General features: G+C 39.4%; 1 protein-coding gene across 1 annotated transcript in view; it reads right to left on the bottom strand.

Annotated features, from left to right (window-relative positions):
- Nucleotides 1–7,872: 7,872 nt before the first annotated feature.
- Nucleotides 7,873–26,817, bottom strand: part of LOC127951763 (netrin-1-like) — a 68,719-nt gene continuing 49,774 nt past the window's right edge. The window contains exons 6-7 of the mRNA XM_052549764.1: nucleotides 26,561–26,635; nucleotides 7,873–8,637 (exon numbers count right to left, since the gene is read on the bottom strand). Coding sequence (XP_052405724.1) covers nucleotides 8,315–8,637; nucleotides 26,561–26,635 — 398 coding nt within the window. The 3' untranslated portion in view covers nucleotides 7,873–8,314. The remainder of the gene's footprint in view (nucleotides 8,638–26,560; nucleotides 26,636–26,817) is intronic.

Below are 26,817 nucleotides of genomic sequence, written 5' to 3'. Positions count from 1 at the left end.
CTTGTGTACCGCCGCGAAGGGAAATGCCCACATTGTTGAGTTGGGAGACCTTGGTTACGGGGGAGCCAGGGGCCCCCACCAGGCAAGTTTGGAGAAACAACAGGATGAAGGTCAGCTAATATAACAGTTAATTCCACTTCCCTGTCCCCATGGCTCCCAGCTGGGGTTTATTTGAAGATCCCAGACGTCAAAGTCACCGAGTACTTTGTTCGGCTGGTGAGTGCCGCAGGCCTGTGCCAATACTTGGGAATATTAATGTATTCTGATGAAATGGGGGTCAATAGGGATTGCTTGTGAAGGATGGAAAATTCCATGCTCTCACCGTGCTGTTGTATTTCTGTCCGCACTTTTTTTGGACTTCTCTTTCTTCCTGTATTCCCATTGGTTAATCCAACAGAGCTTGACAGTGGACTTTCTTTTTCATAGAAATCACTCTTGAAATATTCTGATCTGATGCTCTTTAATGTGTGATGAATCAGTTCGTTAATGTTTTTATCTTCTAGGGATCTGCACTGCGCTTCGTTAATGCGTGGCTTGACTGATTAGCTTTTGTCAGTGTAGTTATATGGTGTGAAGCTCTCTTGGAGAAGATCTCTCACTAGTTCTATTGTGCTGTAGTCATGAATGACACCTTAAATGCTCAGGGATGCTTTTGTGGAAAGTGATTGAACTGTTTTTGCAAAGTGGATGATAAATCAGGTGAAGAATCTCATAGACTAACATTGAAGGATGGACACAAACCACAACAAGAGACTGCAATATTGTAAGTCTTGGAGGAGGGCTATTTTACTGAAAAACAAGACAAAAATATTGATTTAAAAAAAAAAGTTGCAGCATAGTGATAATCCGTGTTTTCTACAAAGATTATTAGAGTACATTTTACAAGAAATACTGTTTTAGTATTTCTACTTCAAGTTTTCACAATCAGTCTATTGTTATTTGCCATTTTTTATAGCTAGTAAGTGAATATAAGAGTTTATTATTAATATAAAATTGTTTATACACCAATTCTGTTTTCAGTGTGCAAATGCAGATTTATTTCTATAATCTTTGACTTTATATCTCTAATTTTTTTACTTTTTACTGTAGTAATTTAATATAGCCTGCCTGTATTCTCATCAGGTCAGTTTTACATTCTGAGTGAAACTGGCATTTATTAAGGATTATTTTTAGTAGGGAACTTTGAAATTCAGTTACACATGATTATATATATATATATATATATATATATATATATATATATATATATATATATATATATATATATATATATATATATATATATATATATATATAGTAACTGTTTATATAAAACTCAATGAAAAGTCACTATTATTATTATTTTACACTGAGGTTAAAAAAAAAGTCTTCCCTAAATTGTAATTCCTAAAGTATAGTGAATATAATGTTTCTTTTTTGTTCTTTTTTTTTACACTTAAGATTGTGTGTTATGCCCTTTAATGTGAAGAGCACATCTTAGATGTCATCTCACCAGTGAAACAAGAGCATCGTGTTCACACCTGCCTTTGCCCTTTCTTGAATGAAAATTAAGAGTGCTTGAGCATTAGCGAATTGTCTTTTTGGTTGTTTATTTAGAGCCGGCAAGAGTATACCTATATATCCCAGAGAATGGCTGACATATATAACATACAGGTCCCGAGGGCCAAGTGCCTTAATCCTGTATGGAAATGTTAATGAGATAAAAGCAACCCAACCTCACATTCCTGTGTGATGTGAGGAATCCCAGCCACTTTTATGCGCATAAGAGGCGGCTTTGTGCCCGTGTCTGGTAAGCCAGAAATTAGTGCTGAAAGAGAGGGGGAAATGGAGAGAATGAGTGAAAGGAATAAAGGGAAAGGACAGACAGAAATGCCAAGGGCGTAGGTGTCAAACACTTGGGCCCCAATTTTGTGTGTGTGTGTGACTGGGTGAAGCGCTTGATATTGAGCACCTCTTTGAATCCTGCTCTGATTTGGACTCCATTAAGGCGCCTGGGCATTTGTTTCTCATGGAGCAATTCTCAAGGGCTTTGGGCCATTCTGTGATAACCATGTGGGAGCAGAGAGAGCGATAGACTGGGAGAATTAGAGGGGTGGGAGAAGGAGAACTGGGAAGTGCACATGCTCAATGTGTATTCACTTTGTTTCCAAACTGGCAACAAGAAAACGCTGAACCCTGATGCTCACGAGACAAGACACCAGAAACACCATCACGCCTGTTTGATTTGGTTTTTAAACAGGAACACGACTGGATGCATGTATGGGGTTCAATCAGGTCTGGTGGCCATCTTCTGCCCGTGTGCAGGGGGGAAATTAGTGTTTCTAATCAGGGATATTACAGAATGAAGCTAAAAAATTCAATAAAAGTATATTAATAATGGGTTGTTGGAAGTTTCAAAAGGTTCTAGATTTACCTAAAATTCTTTACTGTGTGCCTTTGCATACAAATCTTTTGTGTCATAAACAGAATGATAATAATCATTACAAACAAGATTTGGTTTAATTTATACTGTGACAATTCTGAGGCAAATTAGATGTAAACAATCAGTCTGTTGACATTAAAGCATGTTTACTTTACTGTAATCATAGGCACATTTTTCAAGTATCAGTGTCCATATTTTTATTTTAGGAAACTTATACTTACACCTAGTTACATTCCAAAGCGTAATATGTGTCTTTTTTTTAATAAAAAATCTTTGTGTCAGCAAACACAACGGGAACACATGGGTAAACCAGTATAACAGCAGGCTTATTAAAGTCTTTTGCAGGAAAAGACAAGACACCTGCGAGAGTGGAAGTATGGGGTTAACAAACTCTGAGTTTTCAACAAAACCCACTTTCTTGAATGCACCCCTGCTCTGAGAGATGATAGCGGTTCATGAACGAATGATTCTTTTCAATAAACCAACTGAACTGGTTCACACATTGCAATGATTTATTTGTCTAATGGGCGGGGATAAAAAGCCAGTGATGTAGAAGTAAGTGTTGATGTTCTTCTGTGGAGGCAGTGCTTATCCACGCTATTACATTATAGAGTTAAGCAGTCTAAAAGCTGTCGTTTTGGCAGATTGCCTATAATACAAGCCGTTATTACTGTGTATTCACACAAAACGCTAATTTAATTAATCGCGCGAGTAGATTACATCCAAAATCAATGCAAAGGCACGAAATAAAGGCGAATTCCCGCCAGGTGATGCGACTGATGTGAAATGTGCAGCGCGTTTGCTGCAAACCGCATTGCGACCTTCGTGAGATATTCGCCTCAATGGCGTTTTCCATGCAATTAAAAAAAACCTTGAGCGGAAAATTCACCTGATGCGTTCTTGCGCTAGCCAATCAGCAGAGAGCTTATTGGCACATCTGGTTAAATTAGAAAATGGAGAAGTGCATTATTGTCGCTGTTTGTGGGCACTTCAAAATCTATGATACAACTTCACCGAGTTGCTGTGCTGTGAACACAGACACTTGGCCTGGCTTGGCTTTCCGGGGTTTTGGGTACTTCCAAAACAAGTACAAAGCAGCGATCGTATTTATCCCCATTATGGTTAATTACACGCAGGATGTTTTTCACCTCACTCACGTGAATAAAAATATAGGCGAGTGAGGAGAAAGTGAGGGATGCAATAGGGAATATTCTCTTCAAGTTTGGTGTGAACACACCATTAGATAAACAATGCATTTTTGAGTTCTGCAACTTATGGCACTTTTCCACTGCATGGTATGACTCTGCTCTGTACGGCTCAGTATGGTACGGCATGGCTCAGCTCGGCTCGGATTGGGTTTCCACTGCAGTTTAGTACCACTTTAGAGTTGGCGGGATATTATTTACATGTTGTTATCGTTGGGCCACCCGTACTGCTGCGACTTTGAAAAACGTTTTCTTTTCGCATTGCCCCATCAAGCTCTCACTGGATCCACTCCTCTGCTATCAACGAGAGGAACGTCTGTACTTCCTCAGCAGACAATGAAACACACACTTTTTGGGTTGTTAAAAAAGGTGTGCTCATTCAAAACAGTTGTGTTCGATTCTTCGCTGGCTGTGCTGATTTAAATCAAGCAGTTCTGTTGTGTTTGTGTCGCAAGTTCAGTGATGCAGGTAGTGAAGACTCTCTCCGGCCAATCAGTGATCAGCAGAGTTTACACATCACGTTTTGGTAATGGTATGGTTCACTTGGAACCTCAACTGAGGTGGTACTATACAAAGTATCAGGTACTGTACCAAGTGGAAAAAACCCCAAAAGTGAACCGTACCGAACCAGACCGTGCTGTACATTAAAGGATGTTTTCATATGACATTGACCTCTAATGTGTCAAAAGATCAACCATCTCCTCACAACTAAAAGAGATCCCAATTGTGGATCGTTTTCTTAGAGAGAGAGAGAAAGAGAGTGAGAGAGAGCGCTTCTTCAGAGAAGAACTTGTGAGACATCAAACACTATATTAAAATTTTCTCCTTCAGCCTTACAGGAATGAAAGCGATCTAAATGAGTAATGTTGACTGATCTCAAGGAGTTAATGAGATTCCTTATGGAGTCATTTCCTTCTGAAGCTGAGGCTGCAAATCCCTGACAAACAGCATTAATTCGTTCTTCCAATCACACTTCTAAGGTACCACTACCGATCCCATGCTCTGAGAACAGAATACGGCCTTTGGTACTTGTCCTGTCTTGGGGTGATCTGAACTTGACCTTTCCAGCTTTCCACACACTTGCAGACATTCAGGAAGCCGTTGTTTTAGGAGGTGCCTGATGGCTGTTAACAGAGACACAATGGTGGGAGTGTGTCTAAGATAAATGTTTTGAGAGCAGGCCGGGGAGTTTGCATTTAGCCGGTTCTTCCCTTAGAATATCACCCTCAATTATTGGACATTTACACTTTCCATTTAGTCATATGTTTAAAATGCCATTGTCTCCTCTTATATTGTTGCCCTGAAACTGACAACTATACTTTAGTGCTCTGTTCTCATATTTTCACAGTTTTTGCCATTTCAGGCTAATAATTTGTTTCCTTATTAAGAAACAACATTTCAACCTTTCTCATATGGATGGACAAGAAGCAGCTTTTCAAATTAAAAATTGCTTTTCATTTGAGGTTATCAGTGAGAGCTCCCAAGTGGGGTGCTTTATCTGTTTGATATATCACTAGGTTAATTATAATATAAAAATACACACACACCTTGACATTAGCGTTGAAGACGTAATTCTTCAAAACCCTTCTCTTTATTGCGGTCCAGAGAGCCAAAGTAAATGATGATGCAGCTTATCAAATCTGCTGCTGGGTTTTGTCGCAAAAACAGAACTGTATTTTACTTGCATGTGACATTTATAGTTCACACTAGCTCTTTGCTTCACATTTAACAGGCCCATCCATGCGGCAGTTGACGTTACTTGGTTGTTTAACTTGGCCTACAAGATTCTAGCCTTCTAGATTTGGCATTGTTTTATATTTATATATACATATATATATATATATATATATATATATATATATATATATATATATATATATATATATATAATTTTATTTTCTGATCAAGCAAGCAAGTTAGTTATTTAGTTTGTACAGTTGAAGATCACACATCTCTTTCTGGCCACAGGGTTACATTAGGTCCTTTCAAATTTTATGATTTTCTATTACTACCACAAATAAGATCAATTTAATATGTAATAATAATAATAACTTTTAAAGGTAAATCATAAATAAAATCATATATATTATATATTATATACATATATTTACTGTATTTATAACTATGTCCATTCATATGAGCAATATTACAGGTGCATAAGCTTTAATTTAAAGCATTTGTAAATATATACAATAAAACTATTCAAGTCTTAGAAGTGATTTTGCTACTATTTATGGGCATTGTTACAATTCTGCCACAATACAATTCATTGAATTGATATTATTAGTATACATTTTGATGTTTTTCCCCCTAAAAATAATATTTAATAATATAAATGTAATAATATTTAATAAAATGTAAAAGACATATTTGGAATCAAAAATAAACACACAGCCATGTGAGTTCATGTATCATTAAATATGGTCATTTATGAGAATCATAATATATTAGTATGCATTACGGGACAATACACAGCTTTTGCAAAGTACACAGTAAAACATAATATACAGGAGGACCATGAACATGTCTTCCAAAAAAAAAAAAAAAACTGTTCAGAGTCATTTTCCAAAATGTCTGGAAAACTGGTCAAAGTCTACTTGTGAGGTCAGGGTTTCTCTGAAGAACTAGACCATCTGTGAGTTTTAATAAACCATAGCCTCTGACTTTCGGTTCACAGGCGCTGTCAGAGTTTCAGAGCTGGACAGTGACTGAATGTTAAAGTGTGTGTGTGTGTGTGTGTGTGTGTGTGTGTGTGTGTGTGTGTGTGTGTGTGTGTGTGTGTGTGTGTGTGTGTGTGCATTTTCCTGTCACACAGACATAGTACAACCATCTCACAATATTATCAACTTATGTAAACAAAAACAAATCTAAAAAAAAAAATAAAAAAAATCTTATTTTCAGATTATCAAGTTCATGGCATAAAAATGGTTAATTGCATGTGAATATAATTACTAAATATTGTACAAAAACAACAACAACAAAAAACTATACAACTATACAAAAACAGTAGAGCCTATCACCTTAGTAAAGTACCAGAACAAAGAAAGGTACCACATAAGTGATAACACAGAAAATGATTTGTTTCTCTAGATAATAAGAGCCATATTTATCTGATTTATTTTGGTGGATGAAACCTTGCGTTTGCATACACTGGTAAATATAAACCATTCAGGCTTGTGTACACTGTTTTTTCCCCTTATATCCTCCATCACTTTATCACTAAACCTTAGCAATGACAATCAGAATATCACAAATTTAGTATCTAAAACATTTACATTTCACCCAACTCTAGTCGTCTTGATATCTTGTTGAACATTTCAGATTTGATTTTTCAACACTTAATGATGAGAGTTTTAAATACTACATCTGGGAGGTCTTTATAAATATAATAAGATTATGCTTATTATAATTGTGACCTTCATTTTTTAACAGTGAAAAGGGAACTTGTTCATAAAGAATAAAACACTTTCTTTCCAACTCAAAAATCATAAAGTGGTTAAAAAACAATACTCTATTTTTATAACTAAACTAAACTCATACTACAACTAGTTATGGAACAGAAGGTAGACGTCACACTTTAAAGATCACCACAGTTAGTATCAAAGGCCAAAAGTGTCGGCATAGCTTTTGGCACCAAATAAACATCATGATGTCATTATGATGTCGTGCCATTTTGAACCAATCACAATTCTGAACAGCAACAGTGAGGTATTATCAAAAGATTTTCGATTACGTAAAGGATGCTATGTGTAATTTTGGCAAGTATTTGCTTCACACATTTTTTTTTTCTTTTTTATGATTCTATCATAATCATGCAAATGCTACCTTTTTAATAAATCTCTAAATAATGTACAGTGGGGCCCAAAGTCTGAGAGAACTTTTATTTAAAAATTTTCAAATTCAGAACAAATGTTTCATTTAAAAAAAAAAAAGAAAAAGAAAAAGTATAATATAATCATAATGTTTTGATTTGATTTTGTTATTTTTTTTTCTGCTCAGAAGGTGGGGGAATGGGTTTGGGACATTATCCAGGTCTGCACCACAGGTCATATAATTTTTAGTAATAATAATGTATATAAATATATATATATATATATATATATTTATATATATATATGTGTGTGTGTGTGTGTGTGTGTATATATATATATATATATATATATATATATAAAACAAAGATTCATTCCGATTACAAAATATTTATAATGTTCTCAAATGTATTACTAAAAATAAAATGACCTTTCATTTTTCAATCTAGTTTATCAGCATCACCCCAGAGTTTTGGACCCCACTGTTTGTACTTTAAAAATGTTGCCAGCCAACAAACTTCTTCTGAAGGAAAACGTTCACGTACTGTAGATAAACTGACTCAGTAGCTTGCTTCTTTATCTTTTGTGGAAAAAGACAGAAATCATAAAGAGACACCAGAAAAAAGATCACACATAGACAACATTACATACGTAGACTTAATAGTAGGTGCAAATCCTGCAAAATTGAAGATATGAAAAAATAAAATCTTGATGGGAAAAAAAACACTAAACAACGGAAGGCAAAACTGCACAACTGGTTGTCCTTCACCACAGTTCTGCTCAATCGTCAATCAATCTGCTTCGACGTTGCTCGGGTCATTATTTTTTTTTTCTTTTCCTTCTCTCCTGATCTCTCTGTTCTTCCTCCGTGTTTTCCTCTAGCACTTGCCCCTCTTGTCACGCTGCTGGAATTTCCTGAGCCGACGGGCCCACAGGTCCTTCCACGGGATGAGCAGGCTGCCCTTGTCCGCCACCACACCGCTCTGACCGCGGGAGTCATCGTCATCAGAGCCCATCAGCAGGTACTTCCGGCCCGGTTTAATTTTGGGGCATTTGCAGGCCACATCTTTAGCGCGCACCCACAGGAGCTGGTCTCCTCTGCGAATGCGATGTCCGCCCTGCTTATAGACCGATATGATGTTGATAGTGAATTTCCACCATTCGCCCGCCTTATCTCCTTTTAGCACGTGAACCTGGACAGCTGTGGAGAAAACAGTCCGATTAAAAGATGTTAGAGGACACATTCACAGAAACAAAAAAAGTTGTATATTAACTAAGTTTTTAGTATTTAAAATGATTTTTGTAATTATGAAAATAATATTAAAATGAAATTATGTGTGTCAATTTCTAAATTGACATTATTAGGGGAGACCGGGGATGGTTGTAACACGGGGAGAGTTGTAACACTACCAATTCCATGAATCAGGGACAAGATAGGAGTCATGTGACAATTTCAGTTTCATCAGGCTTCCTTTACAATCCCACATGGAGGTTTTCCAGTCTGTGTTGCTATCTCTCCTTAAGCTACAGCAGAAAATCTAATTCTGAGGTCAGAAAGTAAAAAAAAATAACAAGATAATATTTTGTTTAGTACTTCTACCGTTGTAGATAATGTTGTATGAGTTATATCAGGTCAAACTGTAGTTTCTCTAGTAAAGAATGGTGTATCAACCTTCTGCCAATTTCAAAGCACCATGCTAATACAGCTTGCTAAACATTGGGTGACAGTGAAGGGGTAGGTTGTAACATGTGTTTTGAAAGTGTTACATCCATCCCCTTACATACAACCAAGAACATTTTTGTGATTTTAACAATTCTACAGAATTACTAGAACTTGTGACTGGTAAAGAATGCATTTCATTTGTTCATTCTCTGGAGTGGGGATAAACATACGTCTGTTAATTTGCTCACACACACACAAACACACACACACACATTTTGTGAAAAGTGGGGACATCCCATAGGTGTATTGGTTTTTATACTGTGCAAACTGTATATTCTATGGCCCTTCACCAACCCTACACCTAACCCTAAGCCTCACAGGAAACTTTGTGCATTTTTACTTTCTCAAAAAAACTCTTTCTGTGTGATTTATAAGTGTTTTGAAAAATGGGGACATGGGTTATGTCCTCATAAGTCACCCTCTCCTTGTAATACCTGTGTCATACCCATGTCATTATACAGAGTTGTGTCCTGATATGACACAAAAACAAGAACACACACACACACACACACACACACACACATGAATGTGCACGTACAGACATGCACACACACAAAGGCACACATTCACAAAAACACACAATATGCTCATGCACTCCCCATATTCACACATATTTATTGTTGCAGTCTGCACAAAATAAAACTGTTTTTGTGTCAAATCACTTGGAGTACCCTTAGTTTTTGTATATTTTGTCTACCTGTTACAACTTACCCCAGTATGTGTTACAACCTACCCCAGTAGTGGGGTAGGTTGTAACAAAGGACCACCTTGTATTTGTCATCATCTCACAAAGTCTGTGATATAGTTGAATACATTTAAATTGTTTCCATTTGTAGTATAAACATGTGGGTACTTTGCCTAGAAGTTTTAGACTTGTAGCCAAAAGAAAAAGGTAATTTTAGGCGTTAAAGAAAAAAGTGTTACAACCATCCCCGGTCTCCCCTATTGAATTATTAAATGACTTCTCTTTCAATCATTAAAACAACTTCTCTTTTTGACCTCGATTTACGTTGGCATACAATCTCCTTCCTTCCATCTCCTGATACTGATAAAAAGGAAAATTGGAGACCAACCCATTCCGTTCTCTTCATAATCTTTTGTGTGAAACATCAAGCTTTTTTGTTACTTTAAGACGTTTATCTGAGTACCACCCATAGAAAAAAGAAAAAAAAACTTGTTTCACTTAGACAGCAATGAGATTGAATGGAAAGCAAATGGAGATATTTCCTAGTCTCCTTTTTTTGTCACTTGTCTTTAGAGCTGGGGTACTCGAACTTGGACTCGGACTCGAGTCCGGACTCGAGTCCAATTTTGAATGAACTCGGACTTGTCACGCACTCGGGTGAATTTGTACTCGGACTTGACACGGACTTGAAAATTTTGGACTCGGAAAATATTCCGAGTACAGTCGAGTCCACGTCATGTGTAACAATAAAACCAGCATAAAATTGAAATGATAAATTAATGAATGTCTCCCCTTCTGTCATTTTACTGCACCACACCGGCAGGCAGAAGTCTCATGCTTGCAGACGAAACACACGCACCACTCACTAGATATCAGTGTGGATTAGTGATGGGAAGTTCGATTCTTTTCCGCGAACCAGTTCTTTCGGACGGTTTGATTCAATAAACCGGTTGAAAAAAAAAACAGTTCACAGGATACATAATCCATTGCGATGTATTTGTTATTAAATGAACTTACGTTTCGTCAGATTGCCCTTCATTCAAGCCCTCGGTTTACATGCACTCATTACATTAGCACAAAATCAGTTCAGAATCAATCACCAAAAGAATCAGTTCGGTTCAGACGCGCTGTGAGTCATTCGGCTTCATGCTGAATCACGAATGCGCAGTATCATCAGCTCCTCGGTTCTCGAATCGGACGCGTCCGAAAGAAACGGTTTTCGGTTCAGTTTACTGATGATCTGAAAACTGATACAACCGGTTCTTGACTCGAGAACGAGAATCGCTCAAAACCCGGGTAGGAAAATCTGACAGGGTAGGATAAAATGTCAGGACACCGGCACATGCTGCAGTTCAGTATCATCAGCTGCTCTACTCGTGTTCATGTTCTGTTTACTACAAACTCAGTTTGTGAATCTGTCATCATTAACTATAAATACAGTACAGATATTTCATAAATCATCCCTTATTCCTATTAAACATGGAGTCTTTAGAGTCTTAATTATTGTCCAACTTCCCTGAAAACCCCTTTGACCCATACATAATCTACAATATACAGATTAGAAACATGTAGCCCCTATTTAAAAAAAAAAACGTATATATATATATATATATATATATATATATATATATATATATATATATATATAGTTTTATCACACTTTCCGATGTTTAACAAAATACTTGAAAAATTACACGCATGCGCAGTATCATCAGTTCATCGGTTCTCAAATCGGACGCCTCCGAAAGAAACGGTTTTTGGTTCAGTGTACTGGTGATCCGAAAACCGATGCAACCGACTACCAAAGACAGCAGCAGCAACCAACAGATGCTGCACAGCTCAGCATTGCAGGATTTGCAAGACCAGACCTGACCAAACAAGCAATGCAACTTTATGATGCAAGTTCTCCAAGACAACAAGAAATTCATAATTCCATTATTAAGGATCTCCTCATTGGCTGCACTTTACCTCTGTCAAATGTGGGGGAGAGGCATTAAATAATTGAAATGTCATCTTTAACTGGAGGACAATATAGTGTGATACAATAATAAAATAGGTTAATTTGTATTTTCATGCACTTGTAATACAATAAAACATTTGAAACCTTTTTTGATAGGAAACTAGTTCTGTTGACATAAAATAAAAATGTTCAATGGCAATGACTAGATGTAACAGTGGTATTTTTTTTATTACATTTTTATATTGCCATTGGTTTAATGGGTTGAAAGGTTAAAATATTAATAGAATGTAAAAATGTACAATACCAATTTATAATCTTTTTTAATTTAATTACTTTCTGGACTCGGGCGGACTCGACTCGGACTCGGCCTTTAAGAACTCGGACTTGAGTCCAACTCGACCCCTTTTGGACTCGGACTCGGACTTGGACTCGATGTTTGTGGACTTGGTCTTGACTCGTACTCGACAAAGGTGGACTCGGACCCAACTCTACTTGTCTTTTTTTTAAAACATTTTCATAAGTCTGAATGAAAATGGTATTGTTTTAATTAACCTTAAAAGTAAAAAAAAATAATAACAATAATAAATGTTGAACAAAAAGGATAAGATACAATAAATATAAATATATAAACAAAAATATGTAAACATACAATTGAACTCATATACTAAAACTTAAAAAAAATTGCCTTTCATGTAAGTGTAACAATTTGTAATAATAATACTGTAATGATAATAATTTAAACACTCCTCCAAAATCCTAAAGTTTTTAAAGGTTTACATTGAAAAAAGCAATCCAGGGCTAAGTCTTTTGGACACAGTTCACTAAGTATCCACCACTACGGTGCAAATGGAAGGAAAAAGTCAGACATCAGATGTTAATGTCCAGTCCATGTGGTAACTGCTAACAAACACAGATATCCCCGCGGGTCACACCATTTGAACTATCATCAGACTCACAGATTGCGAGCTAATCTGTACTTGACGTGGAGTGGTTTCACACAGGGAGGACACCCAGAGGGAGAAAAAAACGACCTCTATTACACATTTAGCAAGGACCCGGTGTGTAACGGCGAGGCATGGCTGTGCCACCCTGAAACACTCACACACACCCTGCGGCCAGTAACCCATGAACCAGTGGCACGTCATGTTTAAGAAATATGCCATTACAGCATTGTGTGAAAATGACACAGGAAGTGCTCTTTCTTTCCTAGCGCTTTTTCTTTTCGCTCTTGAATGTGAACACTCTCTTTAGAGAGGGAGGCAAGGATCACCCCGATTGCTGAAAGGAATGTCCCAATTGAGCAGCAGGGGGGGAGGCTGTGAGCAAATTGCACCCAATTTAAGAGAACGCACTCCCACAGGCCCGCCATTCATTGCCTGTGTTTCTCTGGGCCAGAGCCCGCTTCACCATCCAAATAACAAGAGGTAAAAAGAAAAGAAGGGTGTGCGGAGGGTAGCACGGCCCAGAGAGGAGGGGGGCCACTGTTTATCATCCCAGCCACAGAGAAGGTGGCAGAAGAATGGCGGATGTGTTTGGAGCTCATGAGCTATCTGAGCCTGGCTGGCGTGAGAATTCTGCTCCGGGTCTCGCTCTTGACCTGCTCTCGCTTCTCCATGGCGGGAGACGGCAGCAAGCCGAAAACTGACTCAAAATGTGCTATTGGACTTCTTGAAATAGTTGAAAACAATTGCTTTGACTTAGTGGTGATACAAATTTCTGTTCATACGTGTTAAACATCGATACATAGCTTGTCTGGGTGGGTTAGAATTATGTTTTTTTTTCTTTGGTAAAATTGTCTAATGAGTGTTATTTTGAGAGGGAAAACTAGGTCATATTCATGATCATAAAAGCAAACACATCTCAATAGATTAGAATGTTGTGGAAAAGTTCATTTATTGCAGTAATTTAACTCAAATTGTGAAACTCCTGTATGAAATAAATTCAATGCACACAGACTGAAGTAGTTTAAGTCTTTGGTTCTTTTAATTGTGATGATTTTGGCTCACATTTAAAAAAAAAAAAAAAAAAAATCACTATCTCAACAAATCAGAACATGGTGACATGTCAATCAGCTCATCAACTCAAAACACCTGCAAATGTTTCCTGAGCCTTCAAAATGGTCTCTCAGTTTTGTTCACTAGGCTACACAAACATGGGGAAGACTGCTGATCTGACAGTTGTCCAGAAGACAATCATTGACACCCTTTTACAAGAAGGGTAAGCCACAAATATTCACTGCCAAAGAAACTGGCTGTTCACAGAGTGCTGTATCCACGCATGTTAACAGAAAGTTGAGTGGAAGGAAGGATATTGAAGTGTGGAAGAAAAAGAAGCACAACCAACCGAGAGAACCACAGCCTTATGAGGATTCTCAAGCAAAATCGATTCAAGAATTTGACTGAACTTCACAAGGAATGGACTGAGGCTGGGGTCAAGGCATACAGAAGTGTCAAGGAATTTGGCTACAGTTGTCCTATTCCTCTTGCCATTCCTGAACCACAGGCAACGTCAGAGGTGTCTTCCCTGTGCTAAAGAGAAGAAGAAATGGACTGTTGCCCAGTGATCCAAAGTCCTCTTTTCAGATGAGATGAGGAAACCAAGGTCCTAGAGTCTGGAGGAAGGGTGGAGAAGCTCATAGCCTAAGTTGCTTGAAGTCCAGTGTTAAGTTTCCACAGTCTGTGATGATTTGGGGTGCGATGTCATCTGCTGGTGTTGGTCCATTGTGTTTTTTTGAAAACCAAAGTCACTGCACCCGTTTACCAAGATATTTTGAAGCACTTCATGCTTCCTTCTGCTGACCAGCTTCTTGAAGATGCTGATTTCATTTTCCAGCAGGATTTGGCACACTGCCAACGCACCAAAAGTTGGTTAAATGACAATGGTGTTGGTGTGCTTGACTGACCAGCAAACTCACCTGATCTGAACCTATGGGGTATTGTCAAGAGTAAAATGAGAAACAAGAGAGCAATAAATGAAGATGAGCCACTGTCAAAGAAACCTGGGCTCCCAGACCACCTCAGCAGTGCCACAAACTGATCACCTCCATGCCACGCTGAATTGAGGCAGTAATTAAAGCAAAAGGAGCCTCTGACAAGTATTGAGTACATGTACAGTAAATGAACATACTTTTTTTTTAAATTGGTCTTATGAAGTATTCTAATTCATTGTGATAGTGAATTGGTGGGTTTTTGTTAAATGTGAGCCAAAATCATCACAATTAAAAGAACCAAAGACAAAGATTTAATTTATTTAATACACAAGTTTTACAGTTTGAGCTGAATTACTGTAATAAACTTTTCCACGACATTCTAATTTATTGAGAAGCACCTGTAGAAACCACCGAGAAAACCTGAGTAGCCACTTTACAACCACCCAGAACACAATAACAATACAACCAATCAGAATATGTTAATCTGGATTATATCAGAGATTATATCAGTTTCCAAAAATGACTCTGTTACATTTTTATAGATTGCACGATTATATATTATTCACACAATATCAGTAAATTATTCCAAATGTATTGATTCTCCCTAATTCCTTTTATTTATTCATTTTTTTAAACGTTCCTTTCTAAAATAGCCCTTATATATATATGCTTATATACATTCAGAAAGTCTTGCAGTTTTATGGACATTCACACAGAGATCAGTCACTAGTCAGGTGGCTCAGCATTTTTCTACTGACTTATAAAATGTTTTACAACATTGCATCAACTGCTGATCAACACAAACATTTTTATTATAATTATCACTTAGTCATTTAATTAACCATGTATTACTATAGCTTTGGAAAACGTTTGTCTTGCAAACACATTAAAATGCACAAATTCAATAAAACAAATGATTTTACTAGTTAAGTGGATGTTGGTTAATGTTTTAAAATTACTTAATTTAGTTTGACCTTTTTATGATTTAATTAATTATAAGCTTTCTTTAACTCACAAACCTCCTTCAGTTCATTTACCTTGACATAAATGTAATGTTTAATGCACTTTATGTTGTTACAAAGAATTACAACAAATAGAACATGTTTTCCATCTTTGTATTTTTATATTAATATCAGTCTTTCCCACAGACTTATGTGGGACAACTGTGCGTGGCAGCACATTTCCTGAGGGAAATATATATGTATATAATGTAAATTTAAAATAGCAGACAGGCTTATTGAAAGTACAAATGAATTCTCTGCCAGCAGGAGGCGCTTTAAGAGCGGCAGAAATAGTGGTTTCCCCGGTAATAGCTGTAAACAAAGCAGTGCTGACCTCATAAACGCTGCTCAGGCATTATAGGAAAGATTAAATGAAAATGACATAAAAACTTTTCTGAAGACGATTGGTTCCCTTCAAAAAAGATAAATTTATATATAAACACCCATACCGGGTTTTGATTTTAAAACATGCAGTGCTCATTTTTATTCCGCAAAATCAAAGTATTTTTGGAAAATCTATTTGTGGGGGTCAGTGTTAATATTGTGGTGGGCCGGCATTAATAAATCAATGTATGGTAAACCCTGCAGTATGGTATAGTTAATGGTCACACTGACAGGTTTTACATGATAATCCCATTCAAGTTGGAGCAACCACAAAGAATATGTTAGTGTCACGGTTTACGCTGCTGGAAGAAACACGGAGCCGAGGATAAACGAAATAAGGCTTTTAATATATTCAACTCATGGAGCACAGCTATAGACACACGTAAGTGAGTGAGTTAGTAGACCCGACAACACAGAACTGAAAGGACAGGGCTTATGTACAAAAGATAATGGGGAAACACAGGTGGATGGAATCACTAAATTAACAGGGACATGGAACACATGAGGAATAGAATAGACACACCTGGGAACTAATCAAACCAAACACGGAAGACAGAAACTGGGTCACAGGGGCAAAGACACACTAAATGAGACCAGGTATGTGACAGTACTCCCCCCTCCCGGTAGGTGCGTCCTCGTACCGTAGAAACAACCGAGGGAGGCGTGGGTGGGAACTTGGGAGGAGGTACCAGTGGAGGACAGACTCCCAGGAGGGGGCCAGCAGAAGGGGACCACGGAAGGAGGAGCCAGGGAGGAGACGACGGAGGGAGGAGCCAGGGAGGAGACAGGAGCAGGAGGAGCCAGATGGTCCACCAGAGACCAGCCAGGACGGAGATCCAAGGTGGAGTCAACGGCGGGAGGAGCCATGGTGAAGGAGGGGTCGACGACACCAGGGGGCCGACAGGCGGAGACTGCACCGGTGGGTGAGGAGCCCAAGATGGAGCAGCACAGCCGCAGAGCCAGGGGGACGTCGAGGATCCGGAGGGCCTAGGTGGAGCAGAAGGCTCAGGCGACCAAGGCGGAGGCAGGGTCCTGGCAGACCGCTGTGGAGCCGGAGCGACCGAGGATGGAGGTGGAACCGGAGGGAAGGAGGAGCCTGACAAAGCCGGAGGGATGGAGTGACGAGGTGGAACCAGAGGAGAGGAGTCCCGAGGCGGCGGATGGTCGACGACTGACCAAGGTGGAGCCGGAGGGACGAGGGAGCCCGGTGGAGCAGGTGGGATGACAGGCCACGGTGGAGACGAGGGAGCTAAGAGCCAAGGCGGAGCCGCTGGGTCGAAGGACCGAGGAGGAGTCCAGGGCTCGGAGGCTGGAGGCGGAGACAGGGCCTTAACGCGCCAAGGCAGAGCTGGAGACTGGCAGTCCAGTGGCGAACCATCGCGCCCCGATGGCGCGGACTGAGGGTGAGCTGCGGGACTGACTGGCACCAGCAGGGATGGCGAGGAACTGGCTGGTCTAGGAGGAGGACAGAGAGGAAGGATGGGAGGAAGGACAGGAGGATCAGGGCTGGACGGAACCAGCGAAAGTGGAGTAGAGGGACCAGCAGGTTTGGGAGGAGGTGGGAGAGGGAGGCTGGGAAGGGAATACAGGAGACACAGAAGGTTCAGGGCTGGGCGGAACCAGCGGAGACACAGAAGGTTCAGGGCTGGGCGGAACCAGCGGAGACACAGAAGATTCAGGGCTGGGCGGAACCAGCGGAGACACAGAAGATTCAGGGCTGGGCGGAACCAGCGGAGACACAGAAGATTCAGGGCTGGGCGGAACCAGCGGAGACACAGAAGATTCAGGGCTGGGCGGAACCAGCGGAGACACAGGAAACTCAGGGCTGGGCGGAACCAGCGGAGAAACAGAAAATTCATGTCTGGATGGAACCAGCGGAAATGGAGCAGAGGAAATGACTGGAGGAGGTAGGAGTGGGAGACTGAGAGGGTATACAGGGGAATCAGGCCTGGACGGAACCAGCGGGGAAACAGGAAAATTAGGGATTACCTCCATAGACCAGTCCATCAGATCCAGAACTTGCTCCATATGATCTTCAGAGACTGCATACAGCTCACCCTCAGTCGCAGGAGTGTGGACAGGGCTTTCCTCCACGCCCTTGATCTCCACTAGGACTCCCACGATGCACGGTGTTGCCGGCTCACACACCTGGTCAGTCGCGCTCTCGAGATCCTGTTCCCTGTCAGTGGATGGCTCGGGCTCTGCGGCTGCGGTGGGCTCTGGCTCCATGCGGCGTGATGGTGGCTGGCTGGTCTCTGGGTCGGGAGTGGGGCTGGCGAGGTCCTCTATGGGGCAGACGGTGAGAGGTGAACCATTTCTCGCCAGAGTCCACTCCACGAATGCAGCAAAATCCTCCCGAGGACCATCTTCGGGCGACAACGCTCTGCACTTGGAGTTCAGGCTGGTGTTGTAGAAGGCGCAGAGCGCGTTGTCCGGGTAGCTGGTGGCATTAGCTAACAGAAGAAACCGTCTGGTGTGGTCCTCGAGAGAACGTCCTTCCTGCTCCAGCATGAGGAGGAGGAATCCGGGGCTAGAGAGGGGATCCATCAACACTACGAAACAAAAAGACTGTGAAAAAACAAAAACAAAAACAAAACGGAGGGAAAAACACGCAGTTTTCTACTTTCTTTTTCAGGTCGGGTCTTCTGTCACGGTTTACGCTGCCGGAAGAAACACGGAGCCGAGGATAAACGAAATAAGGCTTTTAATATATTCAACTCATGGAGCACAGCGATAGACACACGTAAGTGAGTGAGTTAGTAGACCCGACAACACAGAACTGAAAGGACAGGGCTTATGTACAAAAGATAATGGGGAAACACAGGTGGATGGAATCACTAAATTAACAGGGACATGGAACACATGAGGAATAGAATAGACACACCTGGGAACTAATCAAACCAAACACAGAAGACAGAAACTGGGTCACAGGGGCAAAGACACACTAAATGAGACCAGGTATGTGACAGTTAGCAACAGCATAGCAGAATACTGAATGCTGTACATTAGCAACTACATACATGTAGCGACATCTTTAAAAACTACAAAGAATACATTAGCAACCACAAAGCATTGTGTATATTGTAATGGTCAACCTACCAACCAACCTAAATGCTTAGTGCTGAAAATATATTAAAAGTGATGTCATCACTGTTTGTTTTAAATATATAAAGTGTTCGTATATTGAGAATGTGTTACTGTAATATATCAAATCTTTCCCCCTCTCTGTGTGTGATGCTTTAATGCTGTGATCACTGGCACTGGTTTCATCAAACCCTGCCAAAAGGGCACAATTCCTGTCTGAGTGCAGCCCTAAACCACAGATACACCATGCGGGTGGCAAATGCTTTCCAGATTTGTCCAGGTATTGAGAAAGAACAGTTTTTTCTTCAGCAAATGAAAGGTTTTGTTTGTACATGTTAGTAGGTTAACTTTGTTTCTGCCCATGTTACAGCTGTAAAGACTAAAATTGTACAGAGAAAGGCAATCCCTTTAACAGTCAACAATGACATGAAATGGAGAATCTGCTGCTTTTTTCTTAAAGAAAAAAGACCCCAGTAAACTCGAGATGAGTGTTTCTTTTGGAGTCTCATACAGACAGTGTTGGGAAAGTTCACTTTCTACATGAATTAGTTCAAAGTTCAATTCACAAATTTTAAAATGAACTAGTTCAGTTCACAGTTCAAACTACAAAATTTTGAACTAAGTTCATCAAGTTCCAAAAATGAACAAGTTCCTTTTTTTCCATATGTTGCTGTGAGCTATTATTTTTCAAAATTATTGCCACTGCCCATATAGAATCAGAGACAGCAATTATTTTATCAGTTTTAACAATGAAGCTATGCGTCAGATTTCATCTTCATATCCAATTTTGAATCCTTATCCAACCAGGGTTTACATTAGCATTGAGGGGACAGCATTTTCCCCATTGTTGCGTTAATGCTTTGTCTCCCATTCTCACCGACCTTGTCATAAACATCATAAAATTCTTTTAAAAGGTCATACGCCTTTTTGCTACATGCTGCTGTCGGCTCCATGGTTTTTGTTTTTTTTTTGATGACGCGTCACGCATGCGTCGGACGGCGGTGCGACACTGGTGGCTGGTGTTGCCAGATTGGGTGTTTTTCCACTACATATTAAGACCCGTTTACGGTGTGTTCTAGCCAGGTTTTCACCTGGAAGGCTCTATAGAAATCTGGCACCCTATTGAACGAAGTTAACCTGAGAGAGCTTGCCGTTCACAGACACCAGAATGAACGAGTTGACAGTAAAGTTCATCCGGCATTAATACAGCACGTTCAGTTCACGTTCGCCCAAAATATGAACGAGTTCATGAACTATTGTTCAATGAACGCGTTCAGGCACAACACTGCATACAGAGTGCTCAGATTTACCAAGATACCAGATGAGAAGAAGTCATACGATATTAAAGGGGTCATAAGATGCTGCTAAAAAGAACATTATTTAGTGTATTTGGTTTAATGAAATGTGTTTATGTGGTTTAAGGTAAAAACACATTATTTTCCACATAATGTACATTATTGTTTCTTCTCTATGCCCCACCTTCTGAAACGCATCGCTTTTTACAAAGCTCACCATTCTGAAAAGCAAGGTGTGCTCTGATTGGCCAGTTATGCAGTGTGTTGTGATTGGCCAAATGTTTCAAGAATCTGACGGAGGTGTTACGCCCCTCAACATATACTGTTATGGTGTGTCCCGGTCAGGACACTGGCATGACATGACAAAAACATTTCTTCTTTATGCACCAAGAGCTTGTAACACTCCAAAGAGAAAGGAACGATTGAAATCACATCATATTAGCCCTTTAAAACAGTGAGAAAAAAAGAGTCAATGAGCAACATGAGCAAATTTGGGTTGAATTTAAGCAATACAATTATAATTTCTCAGCATGAATTGTTGTAATCCTTTCTATTTATGGCTGACATAAAACTTTCACCTGCTGTGTGACATGCCATCCATCCGACATTACTTTAAAGCCCATTTTGTTGAACTTTTATAATTATTATGCATAGTGATACTGCTTTCATGAGCTCATATTAACTGACATTTGCCATTTAAAAAAAAAATCTTGGTCACACTACAGGGAAGTTGACATGTAGACAAAGTGAAGTGAAGACAAAGAACTGATTAATAATAATAAAAATACATTGTACATTTTCCCTGACACATGCATAATATATATATATATATATATATATATATATATATATATATATATATATATATGCAGATATCTATATCCTGATATATCATGGTGATAACAGAAGTAAAAGCTATACACAATGCAATGCGACTATGTTAAAGTGCCTGTTTAATCTGGCGAGTTAAACTCTCTTTTGCATGAGGCCACAAGGCACAGGCCAGCATAGCCATCCATCTCCAAATCTCCATTAGATCGGCTGAATGGGATGAGACCACTTTTCTTCTCCGTTATGACAATGTGAAGAAAAAGAGAGAAAGAAAAAAGCTAGAAGGTGAGGGATTTCTCTCCTGATTGAGAGTGGGAGAGAAATGAATTTAAAAAGAGGAAGAGGCCCATAGATTTGCCAGGTGTCCCGCTGGTTTTCAGTGTCTGTGGCCAGTGTGCTGGAACACGAGCCGCACGCGGTACACAAGCCGGCCTCTAATCTAATTAGTGCGCCTGATTACCACACTGAAGCTCCTGCGAGCTCCCCGCTGGGACGCCCTACGCCCAGCCGCTTACGCCAGGGCACTGACTGCTGCTCCGCCGTGTGTGTGTGGCAATGCTGAGGAGCTCCGTACACACACTGACACACACACAAACACACGGTTCTTTGATTCATTGTCATTCTTCCCCCACCCAAGAGTAGAAGAATGTGCCTCTTTCAGACTCCTGTCTCCGTAGTGACGGCAAACAAAAGCGGATCAACAGGGAGTATTTCTTTCTTTCTCGCCTCTCTGTCTGTCTCATCTTCCAGCACTGGGCAGATTTAAAACTTCAGCAACAGAGAGCTTGATGTAACAGCTCTACCTGGTAGTGTAAACATCCTTGGGGTTCTGGACAATTTTTATTGTGTTGATACAAGCATACTGTACGCTGCCGTTTCACTGAAGCCCCTTTCACACTGCCATTCCGGCAAAAACAGGGGTAAAGTGTTCCTGCAATTGTTCCCTGGTCGCTAGATTTTGCACTTTCACACTGCCAGTGATGACCCGGTATATGTGCGTGCTTTCACACACAGCCCTTGAAGATCCCGTAACGACACGTGACATCAGCGCGTGACGTGTAATGTACGAGTCGACAACGCTTGGCACGTTATACTTTCACTGAAGCAAGCAAACGATCTCGGCGTCAGCACGGAAAGTGAGGAACTAACTGATCTCTGCTTCATTACAGTTTGCACATATGTTTTCGTCGCGAACGTTGATCTTCCTTCAAAACAGCCGGTAAAAGAGTCGCGCGATAACGCGCGTCATCACTTCGACACGGAATTAGATTTGGCTTTTGTTCACACAGCGCTCGTTCTGGGTCGAACCCCGCAATGTTACTAGGTCCCCGACCCGGGTTCAATTCGGTAATCAATCCCGGGACGTGGTTGCTTTCACACAGAAGGCGACCCGGCAATGATCCGGAAATAATGCGGGTCCGACGTGCAGTGTGAAAGGGGCTTGAGACTGTCTGATCAGACAAGGGTGCAGAGTCTAAAATAGCTTTGTCCAGTATCTCTGTTATTGCTGTTGTTGCTAATGTTTTCCTAATATGCTTATTTGCTGCTCAAGAAACATTTCTTATCAATGTTGCTGCTGAACATTTTTGTGGAATCCATGATGGGTACCACTTTATTTTAAGGCGTCCATGTTACACATATTACATGTACTTACTATTATAATAACAATTAATTATGTAAAATTACATGCAAGTAACCCTAAGTCAAACCCTAATCCTAACCATATAACTCTTGGATCAGTTCCCAAAAGTTAAATTAATATATGCATTTATTTAGCAAGATCATATTAATTTGATCAAAAGTGACAGTAAGGACATCTATAATATATAATGTTACAAAATAATTTGGTAACACTTTACAATAGAATGTATCATGGTTTCAACAAAAATATATAAATAACCAATAATAATTGATTAAACGGTAACAAATCCTCATATTAGAATGATTTCTGAATGATCATGTGACACTGAAGACTGGACTAATGATTGCATCACAGGAATAATTACATTTTAAAACAGAAAAACAGTTATAATATATAAAATATATATAAAAACAGTTATATATATATATTGTAGTTCTTAGCTAGACCTAAAAAAACTTAACTGTTATTGTCTGTTTTAAATGTGAAAAAAAAAAAAAAAAACATGGGGTCTCTCTGACACATGGGGGCCGGTTGAACAGGGACACACCATTAGCCCTTTCATACTCCCCACCCAATGAGATTTATACTGCAGTCGGCTTAGCCAGTGTTACCTGTCCTATATAACATCAACATGATGAATGATTTCCTATGAGAACAACCTCCAAGTATGAACGCTTGTGGCTAAGAGTGAAAAACGAATGAAACTTAATACCATTGCCTGAACGATAGCAGCTCCAGATGACCAGCAATGCCATTAATAGCTCCTTCTCTCGCTTTCTCGGCTTGATTTTATTGTTCTGCTAGTCTGTGCGGTTGCTGATTCAACCGGTGGATATGATCTATATTAATATTATCAGCTTCACCTCAGGGGATGCCTAAACATGTTTTGGAAACCAGAGAGGGATTGTAAATGAGTCATCTCAAGTAATGAGCAGTAAGAGATGTTAATATAGATAAGGTGCTACTTATTAATGAGGAAATTGCACTTCAGATGGCCTGTGTGCGTGGGATAAATTGGAAACCTGTGTATCTACAACTTTAATTCTGTGTTCAACAGTTTTATCCGCAAAGTCACATTTCAATTTGTGCTAAATGTTGCAGGCACGCTGAGGCCTTCATACACATTCGCGTCTGACAATCTGGAAAGTTTTTATTTAATCCTGGATATAAATATGTTTTGTACATGAAAGCAGGGGCAGCTTTGTCGGGGTGAAAATGAAGATGATTTAATGATAATAAAATTCACAATACATTTCGGATTCATGTCTCAGAATGTATATATTTTTGTTTGTAAATTCACTGTTGTAATACCATTACGGGAAAGCGCCAATTCTTTTATTCGCGAATTTGCCGAATCTGCTGATGTAATTACAACCGCTAAGTGATAGAGAAGGGCAGGGGAGGCCTGGGGAGAGATGAGCACTCATGCCTCCATTGTTAAAAAAAATTAGCCAATCAGCATCAAGTGTTCACTTTCAGCGATGAAGAGTGTTGAGAAAAGTAGCATCATAGAGCAGGCTAGCCTCCCTTCATGTATATCAACCAGTCATCATAGAGATGTAAATTACGTTATATTAGTTTGAACGTCTCCCGTAGCGGCTGGGCTGATAATTTACCAAGTTCTTATGATCAGTAGTGATATTAAATATTTGATATATACTGTATATATACTGTACAAATATAATATAAAGGGAACTAGAACTGTAGGCTACAGAATTAGGCTTAATTAATTAGCACAACAACAGGCAGCTCTCTTTTAACTCTTAAGAAGGGATGGATGTTTGTTTCAAGGGATAGGACAGGTAAGTGAATTTATATTATCTTGCTGTACAGTATGTGTGTCATTTTCTTTACGTTTTCTGGCTAAAAGCCACCAAAAAGATATTTTAAAGTGGTTAAGCAAATAATAATAATAATAATAATAACAATCGGCAGGGATCACCAGACCAATACAATTAGTGTGCTTCCTCTATTTTAAAACCCACGAGCCGCCACTGCATGAAAGTAAAATCGCTTCTGATTGTCATATAAGCAAATGAGCATCTTTAAAACTTTGTACTGTACAGATGTTCTACTTCAATCCACTGAAGCTCGAGATGCTCTTTGGGTCATTTTCAAATAATTTTGAAATGCATGTTCATTTTTAACTCTTGACTTTCAACTGCAAATTGAAATGGTTAAGCTAATCATATAGAGTATTATATGCAGAAACTGGGATCAATTGTACTAAATAAAAAAAAATGTATGCATTTCTAGTGGTCACAGACTTTGGAGCCCATTGTATTGTACATTAAGCAACAAGCAATATCTTCCATATTAATCTGGAATTATGTCATAAACAGGACACAACCTTTCAGTGAACAGTTATTTTTCTTAGTATGAAGAACATTTAATAATTTAAAGAACCTTTTTTTTCCACTATAAAGAACCTTTTGTGCAACAGAAGTTTCCATGGATGTTAAAGGTTCTTATGGGTGCCAATGAAGTACCTTAATTTTTAAGCATGTACAGTTTTCAACATGCTTTTATCAGGGATTTCTCACATATATGTTTACATACACAATGTTTGGTTACATGTTTTACCAGGTTCCAGCACAGCCCGAAACATTACTTTTGTTAGAAACATGCATTGCATCTATTTAGGGACACATGTCTGTCTGCCTTTCTTCATTTTTTTTTTTTTTTCCTAGCTTGGCAGTGTTTTGAGCAGAGGCAGTGCGGTCCTCACTGTTGGACACCGCAAATCTCAGATGTGTTTCCAGACTTGCGGCCAGTCAGGAATGAGTTTATGATATCACACTGTGAAATCAAACATCTTTCTCTCCACTCTGCAAACAGCCAGAGGACCTGTGTGCAGTCAAACAGAGATTCTACCTCTACCACATTTGCATGCAAGAGCCTTTATACTGCACCCTGATATAAGGTGAAGTACAACACATGTAGTTTAAATGTACACATTCATTTCATATAATTTAGGAATTTGACAGACAGTTTAATCCAGGGCAATTTACAGTAAAGTTGGGTCAGGAAGATTGTTTTTAAAGACATTTAATATGATTATCAGTAGGAAATCATTCCATTTTGAACTCTATTTATCAAAGAATCCTGAAAAAAATTCACAATATTACGTTTTTACTTTGTGCTTTTGGTCAAATAAACGCAGTATTGGTGAGCATAAAATATTGTAATCTAATATGTGTCTCATATCTGGTAGAAGATGATAATTCACATTTTTGTTGTGCCACTTCTAACCTTAAAACCTATAACTACATTCTTGGACTTCTATAAGTCCGTTATTATATTAGCTCTATTAGTATTTAAACCTGTGAAATCTCTGCTTTCAACAGGAACCAGCTGTCCCCTTTGTCCTCTAGATGCTGCGAGGCACTTTGAGCGTGTCCATCTGGAGAAACCTGCTGAGTTCACACGCTTTGATGCTATAACACAAACCTTTAGCCTCTGAATAAGCTGTCAGCGCTATGAGAGAGGGGGCGCACATAAAGAGAGAGATAGAAAAGACGTAGAAGAGAAAGATGTCTAGTGACGTGAAGTGAAAAGGAAGCAGGCGTTTCTCAGTAGGAGCTACTTACCGAAATCTTTTTTGCAGTATTTTTTCATGGTGACCTTCATCTTGCCCTTAGGAGTCTTACAGTGGGAGTCACAGCCTGAGGAAGATAACAGACAGAGAACTCGTGAAACGCAGGTAAAATCTGTGTGCAACAACAAAATGAGTTTGTCAGATGTGGAGGAAAACACGAGGAGGCAAAACCTGGCATTTTTGAATACATTTAGTACTTTATCTTTTAAAGTTTTTTAGAACGGCACAGTTTATTTAATCTTTAGAGAA

Source organism: Carassius gibelio, chromosome B3, assembly GCF_023724105.1.
Source record: "Carassius gibelio isolate Cgi1373 ecotype wild population from Czech Republic chromosome B3, carGib1.2-hapl.c, whole genome shotgun sequence".
Taxonomy (NCBI): domain Eukaryota; kingdom Metazoa; phylum Chordata; class Actinopteri; order Cypriniformes; family Cyprinidae; genus Carassius; species Carassius gibelio.
Note: the sequence above shows the minus strand (reverse complement) of the source record. Positions and strands in the feature narration are given on the sequence as shown.